Source organism: Periophthalmus magnuspinnatus, chromosome 17 (assembly GCF_009829125.3).
Source record: "Periophthalmus magnuspinnatus isolate fPerMag1 chromosome 17, fPerMag1.2.pri, whole genome shotgun sequence".
NCBI lineage: Eukaryota > Metazoa > Chordata > Actinopteri > Gobiiformes > Gobiidae > Periophthalmus > Periophthalmus magnuspinnatus.
Genome location: NC_047142.1, coordinates 16,194,793 through 16,212,635, shown reverse-complemented (window position 1 = coordinate 16,212,635; position 17,843 = coordinate 16,194,793). Strand labels below are relative to the sequence as shown.

The 17,843-nt window shown below is 35.4% G+C and overlaps 2 protein-coding genes across 3 annotated transcripts in view; both read right to left on the bottom strand.

Moving 5' to 3' along the window:
- Positions 1 to 9,079, bottom strand: part of ankrd12 (ankyrin repeat domain 12) — a 47,863-nt gene extending 38,784 nt beyond the window's left edge. The window contains exon 1 of one of the 2 annotated variants that reach the window (XM_033982015.2): positions 8,909 to 9,079. The gene's annotated coding sequence lies outside the window, so the exon portion shown is untranslated. The remainder of the gene's footprint in view (positions 1 to 8,908) is intronic. The other variant, XM_033982016.2, reaches the window with a different exon arrangement.
- Positions 9,080 to 10,658: 1,579 nt separating this feature from the next.
- ndufv2 (NADH:ubiquinone oxidoreductase core subunit V2) lies at positions 10,659 to 17,843 on the bottom strand. The gene is made up of 8 exons (XM_033982353.2): positions 17,711 to 17,843; positions 17,090 to 17,152; positions 16,025 to 16,087; positions 15,795 to 15,911; positions 14,713 to 14,881; positions 12,998 to 13,107; positions 12,060 to 12,136; positions 10,659 to 10,831 (listed from the first exon to the last, which is right to left on the bottom strand). Exons 1-8 carry the CDS (start codon positions 17,750 to 17,752, stop codon positions 10,738 to 10,740), a joined length of 735 nt encoding a protein of 244 aa, XP_033838244.1. The 5' UTR covers positions 17,753 to 17,843; the 3' UTR covers positions 10,659 to 10,737.

Genomic DNA, 17,843 nt, shown 5'->3' with positions numbered 1-17,843 from the left:
ACAAAAAAGAAAAAAGTTCCCAAATTGTACAAAGAAAAACTACCCATGATAAATATTGATGCCCAAAAACAATTGTTCCATCTATCATGTGTTGAACAGTAAGTCAATATTGCAATGATCATGACAGGACTACATATGAAATGTAGCAAACAAAAACTAAACTCAAAATAACTCAAAACTTGTTGTAGATTTAAATAATTTAAAAAATACTCCTTTGATCACATCTTTGACCCATTTCTTGACCCTGACAAAGAACAGCTGTGAAGTGAAACCATTCCAGGAGACTTCATCAAGAAGCTCACCGAGAGAAGGCCAAGGGTTTGCAGCGCTGGCAACAAAGCAAAGGGTAGCTACTTTGAGGAATTTAATATCATTTTTTGTTGAGTTAGTTCATTTAACTTTTTGCTACATAATTCCATATATCTGCCATCTTAAATATGTATATAAAATGTATAAAGCATTAATCAACGGAGAAAAACAAAACACTGAATGAATGAGAAGCTTGATATTGCCTTCTTGTTTGAGTGGCAGGTGGATTTAAACTATTGCAGTGACTCATTGCCAAGGCTGCCCAATTCTTTCATTTAATTCTTTTAAGTTTGTCCCTTTAGATACAAATTTAAATTTGATTTTTTTTGTGCTTCTTAACAACTATTTTATTTAAGTAACATTTTTTGCTCCTTAACTATTGACTATTCTATCGCAACACCTCAAATCGTTATCTTGACAATCAAGAAAAGGCCAATGTGGTAAAGCAAGATATCCACGACAAAACATGTTCCCTCCATCACAAGAAACGCAAGTATGGTGCTTAAACATGGGCCTGCCTTCACCTGTCAGTCTTCATTGAATCACATGGACTACTATCACAACTGTAAGACTTCAGACTAAACAGGCAGGACAAGCACATAGGCCAATGAGGAAAAAAAACAAACAAAGGAAGTATAGAGGTCAGACAAGACACACAGCCCCAAAAAGATGAGACAGGACACAAGAACACACCAAGACCAATTGGATAGAGTTTATAATCAATGAATGGATTATATGTTCATACTTTTATTCACACTGCTTCTTCATCAAATCAAATAAATCTTTTTTATGATTTATTTCCTAAAATGCACTGTGCTCACACCAAATTAATCATTACATTATTCCTCAGTAACAAATGTAATGTGCCCTATATTAGTCGCATATTTCACAAAAGTTAAAAAAATCATTGTCAACACAGGCATTTAAAAACACAAAATCAATTTAAAAGATTAAAATAAGAAAAATTGATGTAAACAACTGTTTGCTTTGGAGTTTTTTATGCTTTTGGAAAATTTTCACTCAAAAATCTGTTAGCAGGTAATGGAAGAATACAGTGAGTAGAACATTTTAATCTGGAAAATGGGGCTGAACAATTTGTGAAAAAATATTTTTCTGATAAGCATTGCGGTTGCAATTCATGTTTTACTAACAGGATTCTTTTCAAAGTTCACATTTTCCCCAAAAAATTGACGATTGAAATATGAACTGACGAACAATAAGTCAATATAGTAATTATTGTGACAGGCCTATATATTAGTTTAATACATGAAAGCTAGAACAATATATTTTGGGGTTCAATGTGCATATTTTGCAACAGTGGGGAGAGTTCTGGTATTTTGTATATAATGGGGTAACATTTGAGCTGTAGAGGGATGAAAAAGTAACTCCCAAGACTAACTCTTAGTTAATTCTGCTATTTATTTGTTGCAGCCCAGACCCTTAATGATACCGCATTTTTAAAAAGTGGTTTACTGGAAATATTCTGCGTTATTTTTTATTGTGTCAGTGGCATACAGTGGCTTTAATATTATCGTTTATCATGACATTCCTCTGTAGCACTATATCATGCTTCACAATGTGTTATCGTGACTGGTCTAGTAATGCAAACAATTATACTTCAGGTATAGGTGCTCCAATTAGAATTTTTTGGAGGCTGATCACCCATTCAATCATCAGAATATTGGATCAGCTGTTACCAATTAGAGCCAATATGATCACATGGACTTTGACAAAATGAGCCAAATCATTGTTTTATGCAGAATAAGAGACTTTAAGACTGCTGTTTGCGGGGAAATTTTGGTACTTCAAAAACTGCAGATGATTTCCATCAAAATTGCAATTTCGAGTCGATAGCGATTAATTGTGCAGCCCTATTGGAAAACAACTTTATCTTCTTCAGTAGCTTGTCAATGTAAACACCAAGTAATTTTGAACCTTACTCAAAATGATAGAAACATGCTCCGATATGATAAAGACCGGCACAAAAATGATAATCCAGTATCCACTGCGCACAATCAACCTCATTAAGACAAGTATATCTCAAAGTACATACAAATCAAATAATTTTCATACTGTAAGCAAAGAGGAAATACTAAATAATTGCACAATATTTATTTTACAACTTGGTGAGATTACCAATCTTAAGTAAACAAAATACAAACACTTTACATTTCTCTGTGTTGAATTATTTTGATTCACTAACGCAAATGAGACTATAAATTGTAAGATCTTTTTGACAGGATCTCAAAATAGAGACCACTCATTCATTAAAGAACTATGTACATGTTTCACACAAGATAAAACTATGCACATATTTGAACACTGGATTGTTGTGGGGAATACATGAGGAATAATGACTGAGAATAAACAACGGCATGCGCACTTTCTTTGACATAAGCAGAGACAAGATGCAGGAGAATGCTTAAGTTCCAAATAAAACTATATCGATACACAAAGTAGGACTGTGCTAAAATATCCTATTCTAGGATAATACATTTGCTGTTACTGTATTGATACTGTTGGTTGCTGTACCCCAAGAAGAGACATGAGATGGACCACGAGAATAAGACAAGATTATTTGACATTTTTAATAAATAAATTGTGCAGTTCAGTTCTCAATTTTGGCCATGTCATTTTTTATTTACTGCAATCAAAAATGACGTCACTGTAAGGTTGCTTTTTGGAACGTCATGAAAATTAACTTGCAGCACTTATTTTTCTTTTTTTGGTCCAATCCAAATGTAAACACATGGGGAAAAAAATCTAAGATCTTTTGGCACAAGATCTTGTCTCATCTATAAAATTTTAGACAAAGGAAATTGTGATGGCAATACATTTGGCATTTTTACTGATTAAAAGGGTTGTGTTTCATGCCAGGTTTGTGCAAACAACGGTTTAACGCCATCATTATTTCCCAATATTAAATGAATGAAGTAATATATATATTTTTTTTTTTTATGTACAGGCCCTAAAGATTTACATATTTGAATAGCACATGGGATTTATCAGGGTTTATCAGAGAAAATATTTTGTCCTGGAAAATTTCTCCATATTCTGGTGCCAGCAAAAGTATATTAATTTGAAATCCAATAATGCAGCAATTAGAGCAGTTAGATTTTTGAAAAACCACTAAAATCCACCAAAAACCAGGACATTCGACGTATTCTGCAAAAAATTCTTCCTCGCGTGCACCATTCAAATGTGGAGAATGAATCATCAAACACTTAATTGCCTGTTTATTTTAGGTCAATATGACTGGGTTCACATGTGTTCTCCATCTAATTTGAGCTCAACCAGAAAATATTTTTGGGCATCTACATAACAAAAATATAGTGGGTATAATTTATTTGCAATAATTGTGGACTTCGGGTATAGCCATTGGCTTAGACTACATCTTTCATTATAAAAACTGTATAAAAAAGGGGGGATCTGTTTGTAGAAGCTGTGATAAAATAACTAAAAATGTCCTGGAAAAGTCCTGGAAAATGATTAAGCAAAGTGTGGGAATCCTGTTTATTGAGACAACATTGGCGACGGTTACAGCGTTACTGCCACACACACGCAGAGACACACACACAAATACACACACTGTGCACACACACATACACAAGTGCACACTGCTGCTGCTGGCACACACTCACATGTTGTGTAATAAACATCAGGCTCCACCCCCTTTGTCCTGTCTACAGCGCAGATATTCCTCTGAAGGGAGACAAGCGAGGAAACCAGGAGTAAACAAGGGCAAAACCAACTTAAGAAGCTAGAAAAAATACCAAGTCTAGAATTATCTGAACCAGAACTGAATTGGAACCAAAAACAGAATTAAGAATACAGAAATATTATATTCCAAGTCATGTAATCAAAAACACAGGATTTGGATTGGCTGCTTCCCTAAGGCCAAGTATCATCAGAAACAACCAAGAGTACATGTGCGATACCTTGGTGCACGGTTAACAGTGAGGCCTGTAAAAAGACCTCATCCTCAGAACACAAGTCCATATTTAGTCAATTTGACCAAAATTCAGCTTCCACTGCAAATGAAGGTATTAAAGAGGGAACACAAATCTGTTTTCTGTCATTATTAGCCAAGAGTCAGTGTTGAAGCTGTTCTGGTCGTTAGCGCTAGCATCAGCCACAAGACGTAAACAGCTGCGGCACTCATCTCTGCATTCTACTATAAATATTCTGTGTGATATCGGATCAGTGAATTTGACGAGGACTCACTGATACAATATTTGATACCTGTGGAGTCTTGGAGCTTTAGCCAAAACTAGGGTCTGTTTCAAATTTTCTACCAGTCTAAAAATCAAACCAAATCAGACCAAATCAGTCCATACCAGGACAAAACTAAACCTAAGAGAGTCAAATTAAAACTGAGATAAAAACGTATAAATTATACAAACTCTGCAACGCAAATCACAAAAGACTTTAACCTGTACCACTGACTTCATGGCAATAAAATCAAATTAAAAACAAGGGCTGCACGATATGATAAACAGATGAGATATTCGATAACTATGTTTAATAACGCGATAACTATATTTTAATATACTTTTTGGCACAAGATGTTCAGTTAAAATTTAAACAAATAATGCACATGCCTTCATTTACTAGTCAAACTGGGTAAAAATAAAAACTTAACAAAAGACCACACCAAGTCCAACTCAAGTCTAAAGGAGGCCTTCATGAGAAAAATCACAAATAAAATCTGTCTTTTTTCATTTTACTTCCCAAAAACAGTACTCTTCTGTAAAACAGAGAACTTTGTGTTCTCTACGAATATGTACAATAAGTATATTAGTATATTGGTGCATAAGCCGATATTCTGATATCGATAATTTCGTGATATATTGGGCAGCCCTCAAAAACTATGCCACATTAATTCCCATTACTGCAACCAAGGAGACAGATTTATTTTTTTAATCAACTATAAACAAAGTTTATATTCACTCTTTACTCAAAAAAAGGAAATGTTTGTACCTGGCCAATTATGTCAAATTAACATTACTTGATCATACATGAAGCTGAATTTCATGAAGTCATAGTCACAAAATGAGAATATGGTGTAGTCATGGTGTCAACATCATTATAATGATTATGATGATTTAGTGTTAGGATTATTCAACTTGAAATTTAACAATGCAACCTCCCTGTTCTCAAAATTATGTTTTATATTATACTGTTACAGAGAATAGTAAAGTTAGAATATTTACATTAGTAACCACATGGTCCACACGTGTTTAAGAAAAATCCATTTTAAATACGACAGTGGTTTTTGGGGGTTCCCCTCAAAAGACCTGAAACGGCTGCAATCAAAAACAGAAAAGAGGAACAAGATCAGGCCTCTCTGTGGGAGGGAAAGGGCAACATTTTACTACTTTATCATGACACACGTCTCTGTGCAGTGACAATCTACTGCATACACGGCTGAATATGGAGCAAATATTCTCCTGACAAATACTGAAATTACAATTTGATTTGCAATGCATTTGTTAATAATCAAATTCTATACAAAGTGCACCTTGTAAATATGCAGCATTAACATTGGGAATATGAACTGATGAACTAATACAAGAACCACATGTATTTCAGAACATGTTTGCAAAGGACTAAACTACGGGATTAGCCGATTTTTAAATACAGAAAAAGACGTTCACAATAATTATATAGACTATAGGTAATCGTTCAATATGATTGGCTTGACAATATTGTGTTGGCCTCGCTCTGGTGGGAAACTATTTTTAATATTACATTTGAAACACATGTTTCAATGTGCCGTTTATTGCATTTAGAAAAGGGTTTACTGATCTTAACAAGCTTTAAGGTTGTTGAGTCATAAAATGGTCTCCAGTGTTATGTGTATTGTAATATTTTCTGTATCAAAACACAATGCGTTATTTGTGAGGATGAAGTGCAACAGTGAGTGGTTTGTGGTAGTGGGTTTTCTGCAGCTTATGGAGCAGGTGCAACACATCTTTGCCTTTGTGACTGCCCATTACAGAGTACCTGCATGTATAACTAATAAACGTCTTGAGGTGGGAGAAATATTAATATGCCATTGTTGATTGTTTATGTGGCTTTGTTTACATAAAAAATATTTCAAGAAGGACTAAGTTTATCTCTTCAATGTGTCAAACTCAAGGCCCGTGGGTCAAATGTGGCCCTCCACATCTTTTTATGTGGCCCTCGACAGAATAAATTAAAAGGTATGACAGTCTTAACATGTTATTTTATTAAGAGATACACCGTAACACAGCTATATTTTTACATCTATGCAAATGAATATGCAATATTTGTACGTTGAATAAGTAATAAATACAGAAACAGTTAATTAAAAAGTTTTAAAAGTTGTTACATTTATTTTACATCTGGCCCTTTGAGCACAGCCATTTTGCTGATGTGGCCCCCAGTGAAAATGTGTTTGACACCCTTGATCTTGGCTATTACACAAAAATTGGCTTCAAAAACTATTCAGAGTGAGAGGTCTGTGCTATAGAAAGTGCAGAGTGAGTTATCTTACTTACGGTTTCAATAGTTGATCTTTGACACCTTTGGTGCGTGCAAGGAATTTTTTTTGTCGCAATGGGCAAAATTTTAGGTGCATGTGTGCCCAAATTGGTCACACTCTAAAGCCCTGCTGTTAATTATTGTATGCATTGATGGTTAGATTCTTGCTCTCCTAATTTCTTACAGTGAATGAGTCCTTAGGCAAGACATTTTACCATCTCATTCTCCAGTGGCTTCACTTTTAGGGAAAGCTTTGGCAACGTAGTTTGGTACTATAGACCTGGTTTAGATCTGGCTGTACTTGAGCAAGCCATGTCTTTACGGGCCATTTAAATCATAAATGTGGAGGCTGTCAAAAATATTACAGAAATTGCCATTCTCAAAAAAATGTCTTAAGGAGCTTTTGGTACCATTGTTGTTGTATTCCATTAAACGACAAATAACATAAGAGAGTTGAAAATATTGATAGCCATTTGTTATGACATTGTGAATATTGTTACAGCCAAACTGACTGTAAGGAACTGGGGGAATACCAAGTCCTTATATAATTGTACCTTGTGTCCAGCATCTTGGTCAATACTCTGTGCTCTAAGAGGCTTACCTTCTCCCTGTCAGGCCCATGGAGCCCTGCTGTAGTTACTGTACAAGCTAACACAGGAGATTGGGGCTTATGCTATGTTTGCCGTATTTATCAACTTATCATAAAAAATAACATATCAATAAATGGTCTTTGCCCAAAAGAAACTCTACTAACAAATACAGTGATTCCCCTAAATTTTTGCCAAGACTACAAGGTACAAAAAAATGATGTACATTTTTCACTTATTGCCTCTATCAAGAAGCAAAACATACAAGTTATTATACAGGTGAAGTTACGGTTCTGCTTGTTTTAGTATGTGGGGCCATCATAGGAAACACTGCAATATATTCACTACTAGAAAGCATAGAATAGTCGCCTAAGTTTAATTGGGCTGTATTAATAGCTTTGTGAGAAGCTATCAACAAAAGGAAAGAAAAGGTACTTAATATTGGGAAATAGTTTGTGTGTAACCAAAATGAACTGCTTTGTGGGTTTTATATTTAATGTTTCCTGAATTTTAAAAAAATACTTTTTTTCTTCATGACATTTTTTCTGCAGGCTCTATTCTCGATGTAAAAATAATTTGCGCATTAAATATGTAGATTGTGTAAAATAAAGAACGTTCCTGTACTATTTGTTTTTAGGTGGTCCTTTCAGGTTCAAAGCAGCCGTTGCAGACAGCCATCTAAAACAGACAGCTTTTGTATCAGGCAACACACCCCCAAGATGTCACTGTGACTGGGAGAAGCACGCTGCTCGTTATTCAGCAGCACACTGCCTTTTTGTGCCTAAAACACGGTTTGGGCTATGGAAATTTCTAGAATAAATAAAAGCCATAGCTTATACAATGCCTATATAGAAGAAAAGCGTTTAACAGACAGCACCTCCCACCTAAGGACATACCGCTGGTGCTACAGAGCCAGCATTGCGAGGTTGAGCGCTAAAATGCTCAACTTTGGCATGGTAAGTAAACAGAAGACAAATGGGAGCTCCACCGCTCTGTTCTGATATGTTTTTAAGAACACTGCGTATTTAAATATCACTAGTTATTGTGCAAGAACTGAGTGAATGCAGAGCTAGCGCTTACACGGTTATATTCAGTATTACGAAAGCAGAGCACAACCTGAGACAAAAGCCCACTGCAGCCTGCCTGCCCTCCCCAGCGCTTCAGAGCTAACCTACGTTAGCTACTGGGCTAACTGCGCTCTCCGCTAAGCTCCGACATTTTACTCTTACTGCGTGTACTCTCATGGGCGTTCAGTTTCTAAAGGCGAAACGAACGTGTTTCTACACTACTGCACAAAGTAAAGAAGGTGTGGAACGCACGTGGTACAAGCCTATACCAAACCCACGCAAAACATTACATTCATTTCCCACGCAGTTTACGTCAAGTTAGCTTAACTCTACATTAGCCTACGTGCTACAGAACTTAGCCACATAGCTAACGTTAACAGGGATTTTAGTGCTTCTGCTCGGAGCTAAACCAACACCAAAACTAACCAAAGCTCTTACCTTTAAACGGGCTCTCGCGTCCCCTGCGTTTCATTCAGCTTCTGTTATATGTGTATGTTGCGCAATCTATAGAATAATTGCCTAAATAGTGGCGATTACCGTAGCCTACGGCTGTGTGACGTTCAGTTTGAAAACATCAGCCGCTCGTCTCTGAGAAAAGCCCAGCAAAACACGGAGCCGCGCCGTGATTGGCCCAGCGCACACACGTGACCCCCCCAGCCCCACGGAGCGAGTCTGTCTGCGGGACGGGCTGTACATGGGGACGTGCCGAAGTATTTTACCCGCATTTTTGTAACGTAGCATGTAACTACCAGTACAGATCCCGTTGTCGTTACGCTCGGCATCGTATTTCATCAGATGGTAAGGTCCATGACATCTGCTAATGGACTTAAATGTTTAATTTTAGGCTAAAAGAATGAAGGGAGAGAGCAGTAATGGGCGCTTGACGTCATCTTTTCCGCTGCTGTTGCGGTCAGTGGGAAGTTTCTAGAACATCATAGTTATGGCTCACAGAGGATTGGCGGTTGCTATCTTTTTGTGAGCTCGTCTATGTCATTTCCTACACTTTAACAGCTAGTGCACGCAGTTAATTCCTCTTTATCCCCGCCAGTTCTTTATGGCAGGCCGCTTTGGTTTGGTTGCGCAGTGACATTTGCATCATACTGCGGCATGTGCGCATGCGTCCTGGTGCATAATAAATGTTGCGGAGCCGAGCTTGTAATTCACGAGGCACAGGAGTGGGGGAGGGGCAGCGGCGAGACACGAACACGCCATCGCATCGGGGTGGGCTGCAAATGACAGGAGCCCAGGAAGGGCGCTTTTATTAGGCTATATATTCTTAATTTGCATATATATATAACGTTGGATCAATGATACAGGGATGGTTGGATTGTTCTGTATTTAAACTTCTTGATATGCACTTCTGTAACTGTATTGTCTGGAATGAATGAAAATGAAATACAATTAAAGCATTAAGATTTGCTCCTCTTTCATGTTGCCTTTACATTGATGCTTGTTGCCATGGAAACGTCAGTCAGATCCAGATATTTTGTCATCATAACAAAGGGGTAGATCGTTTAACTCCCAGAATAGGGCATCACGATTTTAGGGGCAAAAAAATCGTATTTCAATTTACAAACACGTATTGTTATTTGTGTGTATGTTTAAAAAGGATTATGTTAAGAGTGCACATTGTAAACAACTCCACTAGCAGAGAAGAGTGAAACTTGAACTGATAAACTAATACAAGAAACACATGTTTGTAGAGGTCTAAACTACAGGTACTGCAAGATCTGCAGCCTTTGCAATTTCATAAATACACCAACTCAGATTGTGATTTTGATTGAGTTGCAATGTGATTGTGCAGCCCTAAAAGAGAAGTAATAAAATCTAAACATAATATGAAATGTATTAAGTGGTCACAATCATATTTTTGAAACCTCTGTAATGTTTAACCTACAATTATAGTAATTACATATTTCTAGCTATGGTCAAAGAAGGGATTATAAAATAATTTAAACACCCATTGAAATAACCCAGAATTGAATCACTACTCTTATTATAACAATTTTTGTAGTTATTTCCATGCATTTCAGAATTATTAATTAAGACTGTTGTCATAGTGAATAACAATTTAAAGCAAAATAGCATATCTTTTGAATGAGAGAAAAGTCCTCAAAATGGTGCAGCTTAAACCCATGTAACACCCAGTGGTTGGCAGGTTGAAAGAGCGGCACACTGACACCTAGAGCACATGTATAGGAACGTTTTATTTACACAATATAATTTTAACATTAGATTGTTCTGATGGGTGCCACGTGGTGCGATCATTACAAATCTGGCCTTACACCAAAACCAGGTCCCTTGGGTGGCTCTGTTAAAGAAGTCAGTCCACCAGCTGGTTCACATGAAAAACGCCCACTCCTGCAAGAAAAGGAAAAATGCAGTGTATAAGAGGAAGGCGGAACAAAAAACAAGAAATTCCAGCTGAAATGTAACACTTTCTATTCACAGTAGGACAAAAATTCATAAATAAATAGATTCAAATAAAACCAGCGCAAGACAAATAAATCATTTTCATTTTTACTGAACACTAAATATTAGGAGAAAAGCTACACTTTAATTTGTCTTAATAAAGCATGAATAAAGACTTAATAAATAGCCCAGGTATGATCCATAGCAAAAGAAAAATGAATCAATGCACAATTAAATTTAAATAAAATTCTGTCAACTGCACAAAAGTTTTACAGTGAAGACGTTTCGCCACCTATCCCAACGGCTTCATCAGTTCTGGTCAGATTGCTGGTGGACACGGTCTTATATTATTATTATCCTCCTCATACATCCTCCCTCAGATAGATCAGGCAATGTCCGCCAGCAATCTTTATTTTTTCTTTTGCTTTGGACTTAAGCGGTAATGAACAAATATTTTAATGATGACAGAAAGGCAATAACTTCTTAAAGTGCATATGACAGGTTGGAGGACTTTTTTTTATTCTGGTGAAGTTTATTATGCCACTTCCTGGTTGGGCATGGGCAGCAGATGTTACATATGTAGAGGTAATTCTATAACTTTCCTAGCAACCACAATGTTAACAGGGGCCACTACTTGTCTAAATTATACAATATTTATGATTGGACTAATAAAAATGGATGGTTTCTTCTCAACCTTTTTTCCACAAACTTCTACTTAGCTGATGTTAAGCTATGATAAATATTTACCACCGGTTCCCCACCAAACCAAGTCATAATTAGAAAAACATGAAAATTTAACTAACCCAAACTCCTTAAGTAGTAACTAAGCCTGTATCATTCTTAATAAAATATTTGTTTATTATGAATTAAGTCTTTCTTCATGCTTTATTAAGGCGTCAAAGAGTGTAGTGGTTATAAAGTGTAACCACTGAAGGCTTAACGATAGAATAGATTAAATAAAATAAAAACATTTACAGGAATTTTAGTGGCAAAATTCACAACTACACTTGAAAGTTCAAAACTAAGGCATTTAACCGTTAAATAGTATTACTCAAGCAGAGTGTAAAAACAATTATTTAATAATTTGTAAGCTTAAATGCCACATAATTTTAGTTTAGTTTGCTGAATGGTAAATTGAGGGTATTAAAATGAAAATCTCATCAGAAATTGCGTTTACCTTGGTCCTGGTGGAGGGACTCTGCCGGCTTTGAGTTCATCGATAATATCCTCCATGTCTTTGGGCGTCAGGTCTTCCTAAAATGGTAAACAACATAATCTATTATTACCTGGTTTGTTGAATGTTTATAGACAGTCAAGAGGACATTAAAATACTATTACGTGAAATTAAAAACAGTCAAAGGCTCATCAAGATTGATTAAAAGTACAAAATAATTGTACGTAATTGTGTGATTTATGTGGGGTTGTCAAAGTATCGAAAATCAGATACTAATCAATACTAAATACTGCTCATTTGAGCAGGTATCAATACTAAAAAAAGTAACATTAACTGAACAAAATTTTAGCTTTCCTGGACAGTTTTTAGTGTCATTTTGAGCTTTATCAGTATCAGTATCATTTTATGTATGAAAATTAAATTCTATTACTAAAAAAGGAGCATGTTTTATCTTCCTTGTTGTATTGTAATCAGTCAATCGAGTATTGAGTCAATTCCTTAGTTTTGAAATAGTGTCATGACAACACTAGATTAGACATTCACTAAACATTTAATAAAATACAGTGTTTTCTTGTGTCATTAACACACAAATATTAAATAGTGATACTTATTCTCACAATAATTACAAATGACAAAAACTGACATTGCAATTTTATGATATCCCATATGCTTACTGCTAGTCCCCATGGAGATGTTGGGGAGATGGTGAAAACGGGTTAATCTGAGCAATGACGTCTTGAATACATGAGAATAAAGATTACTCAAACATGCATGAATCACTCTAAATACAAATTTGGGAGGGTAAATGAGAAGGGCAGCATTCCAGGCAACGCAATAACATTTCCATAGAGTTAAGCAAATCGCAGACGCCCCTACAGAAACATTTTACATAGTGCACCTTTAAAAAAAACATAATATAAACCAAAGCGGTCCAAACTCACATAGTAGTTGTCGTTGATCTGGACCATTGGAGCGTTGACACAGGCTCCCAGACACTCCACTTCGAGGAGAGTGAACAACTTATCTGCGGTCGTCTCACCTGGCTTGATACCTGCCCAGATAAAATACATATTGTGTTACTGAAGCCAAAACATGTCACTTTAGCTGCCTATATGATATTACAATACTTAAACTGTAACACTAAACACATGGGACAAAAGTATAGGGTCACAACTTTGATCATCAGAAACATAAGTAACAGGGAGTGTTTGGGCACTTTCGATACATAATGCAGGATGCAGTCGATTTAAAACACCCAATTTCTGTTGTTACATATATACTTACTTTTACCCATCTCCATCTCAATTCAACTTTATATGTCAATGGAAAGTTGTGATAAGGTCTGAAACCTCAGCAATTTTCACATATCCATGAGTTTTAGAATGATGAAAAAGTAGGACTATCATAGCGATAAACAATTTAAGGCATGTTGATGTTTTTTAAGGGGATTTTAGATACTCAACAGGTGATTTTAGGATTTTAGATTCACAACGACTGGCTAGTTCCCGTTCAACAAAAACAATCAATATAATATTATGGAAGGCTTAAATAAGGAGGTGTCATGTAATGAAATAAATAGTTTTTATGATAAAACCAAGTTTGGGGCAAATGTTGTGAATGAATTGCAGACTTCATTAGACATTAAAATGTTAACCATGTTACAATTGACACTCTCCAACACTAATAGTTAGGAGATCCTATTTGGTTTTATTGTGTTTTTAATTATAACAAGATTATAACAGATTAAACATGATATTGAACAAAGCCTTCTAGTTTCTTTCTGCTTTCATCTGTCTAAATCTAAAACAACGTATTAGGTCTGTAACAATTAAACATAACAATTATTGAACTAACCATTGCCAGTATTTCGACTATTTTGATAATCTTTTAGGTGTTATCTCGACAACAAACTAAAACCATATGCAAGGAAAAGAGGTTTCACTGAAAATACAACACTCTTATTGTGCAAAATAAGATAATCTTATATCAGGGTTAAGGTGCAATTTATTGTCTGTGTAAGGAAATTCTCTGTATTTTATACATTCTTTAATGCCACAGGGCTATGTGTCAGAAGCCCACAGTATTTTTTTTTTTTTTTTTCCATTAAAAATACTTTTTAATATATAAAAATACTCTTTATTTGAAAATAATATTCTCTAGGAAGCCTTCATTTAGCATTTTTAGCTTTGACTATTTGGACTTACTAATTAAATATACTATACTAATATACCTATACTATGCAAAATTGACTATTGTGCGCTTTAAGTTTTGTATCATTCACATATGTTTGAGTAATCTTTTATTAATGGCCTGTCCTTCTGTTCAGTAGAGATGGGCAATTCCAGCACTTAAACTATCCAAATGATTTTTGTGAAGGCTTATGGAGTTTAAAACCATATGACATCACAAGGTGGAACCAGTGTTGTGTTTGTGTATGTTTTGATGAGGAAACAACATTGTAACATAGATCAAAAAATAGCATAATATAGGCACTTTAAAAAATCTTCAAGGCATAATGCCTCGTCGACTACTAAAATAAAATAATGGTTAGCTGCAGTGCTATACTATATGCCTCTATTACAGACTGAATCAAAAGCAGTTTCCTGTCCATATTCGTGTGTCCTTTTGTGCGTAGCTGCGAGGAAGCATCTCTTACCCAGCTTGTTCTGGATGGTCTCCAGGATGCTGTCGGAGTTGCAGAGCATGCACGGTGTGGTGGTGCAGATCTGGATGAAGTACTTTCCCACAGGCTGCCGCAGGAACATGGTGTAGAACGTGGCCACTTCATAGACTCTCATGGGAGGGATTTCCAGCACCTCAGCCACCTCAAGTTAAAAAAAAAGTTCAAATATTTCTTAAAGGGAAAGTAGACTAGCAAACTAGTAAACTAGTAAACTAGATACTCATTTGAGCAGGTATCAATACAAAAAAGTCACACAGACAGAAATTAACCTGGATAGATTTAGATGGTCTTGACCTGTGTTAGAACAAGTATCAGACCACACAGACTAGTATATGGACCACTACGAAACCTGGACAACTGACATATATTTACACAGATATAAGACCAGACAGCAATATAAAATAAAGTACTACTGTTTTAATTTCAAAAAAACATTATTTGTGTAAATAAAGAGTGTTTTTTATCATCATCGTGGTATTGGAATTGATATTGAGTATTGAGTCTATTCCTTAGTATCAAAAAGAGCTTGAAATTTTTGTATTGTGACAACACTAATACACACTCTAAAATAGCACAGATTCCAAGTTATTTTCATGAAAATAATAAAAGAATGAAATTTCAAACTTGACATTATAAAATAATCTCTTCAGCAGAGGGAGGTAGTACTTTTACTCAAGTAATTTTTTAAAGAAATTGTACTTTTCCGAGTACTGTTCTAGCAGAACACTTTTATCTCGAAAATATGAAATTATTTGAACATTTCTGTTTCTTGCATCGCTCCTTCAGATATGGTTCAGTTTGCCTAATTTTTGTGATTATCCTTTGAAAATTGCAGATTTGTGCATTATTTCATATTTTGTCCTTCAAATTGCATTAACTAGTATAAATTTATTATAAATCAGATGTTATGTTCCAACAGTTACTCTTCAAGTTACTCTTTTCTGTTTTCCTAAATACTTTTTTACTCTTACATGAGTAAATTCTTGGACCACTTCTTTGTACTTCTACTCAAGTAATATTGGCTACTCTACCCATCTCTGCTTTTCAGTAAGCACCTTGTTCATGGCGGAGATTGGGAGCCATCCATGTTGCCTCTGAGCTAAATCCAGCACTGGGATGGTGGCAGCCTGCTTGTGTCCGTGTGGGTAATTTGAAATAATGGCTTCAATTCTCTATAAAAGAAAATGCACTGTTGAAATATCTGGTTACGAAAATATACAGTAATATTATGTTACAGGAAAAAATATTTATATATTTATATTGTTAAATTACAGATAATTCTTACCTTTTTGTTTTCCTCTGTGAATTCAAATGGGGTGTTGGGGTTATTGTCCGGTGTGTCTCTGTGCTAAAACAGAACAGAAAAAAAATATCACTTTATATAAAATAGCACTGTTTAAATTAAATCAAAAGTATCAAAACTCAGATACTAATTGATACCAAAACTAGTATTGAAAGTAGATATCGATACTAAAAAAAGTCACATTCATAGAAAAGAAATGAATTTTTTAGTATCAAAATCGTGCTTGAAATTTTTAATATCATGAGAACACCAGTTGATTGTGTGATAACACTGCCCCCTGGTGTAGAGTGTGTTAGGAGAGTTACTTTGTAGCGACTTGATACAGGAGCTTATTCAATATTAAAGTACTAGGGAGAAAATCATTGAACAGGAGCTTGTTCGTACCAATAGCAGGTGTGAACATGCATAATATTGCCTTGGGATTGAAACCATGGTGTATTTCCATAACATGAAAACCACAAGTGATGTTTCTGGTGAACAGTGGCTTTAATTAGATCAAAAACATGTGCTGAGGGCTAAAGGAATAAAGTGTGTCTTGGGATTAATTAATACATTATAAATAATTAAGTAAGTGTAAATAAGTGCTAGACAAGGTCCTGTTATCTAAAGATGAATGATATGGTACAGGACAATATAGAGTGAAATGGGTGTAAGGTGGGAGGAGAAAAATTAACATGTAGTTAGTGTTGTCACGATACTAAAATTTAAAACTGGATTTCGATACTAAGGAATGGACTCGAAACTCAACCTACCTGGATCACTGAGGGATTACACAGATATAAGGACACATGGTATTATAAAAGAAAATGCTACAATTTAATGTTGAAAATCACATGTTTTTGCCTAAATAAAAGATAAATATTATAATCATTCCTTAGTATGATAACTGAGTTTGAAATGTTTGCATCCTGACAACACTAGTATTATATCAGATGGATGAATACATTTTAAATTTGTATTCTATGTATGTGAAGCACTTAAAAACTTGTTCACAAAAGCGCTATAGAAATAGATATTATTACATTTTAATTATAAATGAGCAATTACCACAAAAATCCCTCCAGCTCCAGCTCTTGCAGCCGATCGATGCAGTCCTCTCACCTGTCTGGCCTAAAGGCACAACAACAAAGGTAAGACACTTAAACAGTTACACCGTGCCATTGGGTGAAAGCTTTGATTTAATATTTGTCCATATAAGCTAGAATAAGCTAGTATATTGTCGTTCCCCCAGAGAAAATGTGCTCAAAATGAACCTGAAGCAAAAACGGCAAATTAGAAAAAAACAAGTAAATAATTCTATAATTAATAAACTATAATTTATATCGATTTCTGTGCTATAATACGCAAGGTTGAGGCTAGCGGTAGTGATGTAAACAAGGTTCCTTTGAGCAAAGTGTTACAAAATCCTTATAATAAAATAAATTAACAGTACAATTTCATGTTTCTTTTCTCAGTTGCATCAGGTTAATTGAATTTAAGTCTTCTGTAAAGCTTAAAAAGTCCAGATTCAGTTTGTTTTGACAGCTTAGGCTAAATGCTAAGTTACTCAATGTTAGCTTAGCGGCCTTCATCGGTTGTCCTTGTGAGGAGTCATGGCATTTTCATTCACACTTACAAAATCTAAATATTAGCAGTGGTTGCAAATGAATAAAGACAACATAATTATACCGTTTGTGACACGGCAGACCGAAGTGCAGAGGCAAAAAACATCTTAGGGCTGTCGATTTGTCCCGGTTTGGTAACACTTGTACGGGACAGCAGCGGGGATCATCAACACAAGTGCTCGGTAGTTGATTATAAG

Coding starts and splice junctions, on each gene's coding strand:
- ndufv2 (XM_033982353.2), bottom strand. CDS start 17,752: ATGTTTTTTGCCTCTGCACTTCGGTCTGCCGTGTCACAAACG. Junction 16,088..17,089: donor GAGCTGGAGGGATTTTTGTG/GTAATTGCTCAT, acceptor GTTCTGTTTTAG/CACAGAGACACACCGGACAA. Junction 10,832..12,059: donor GTCCCTCCACCAGGACCAAG/GTAAACGCAATT, acceptor CTTTTCTTGCAG/GAGTGGGCGTTTTTCATGTG.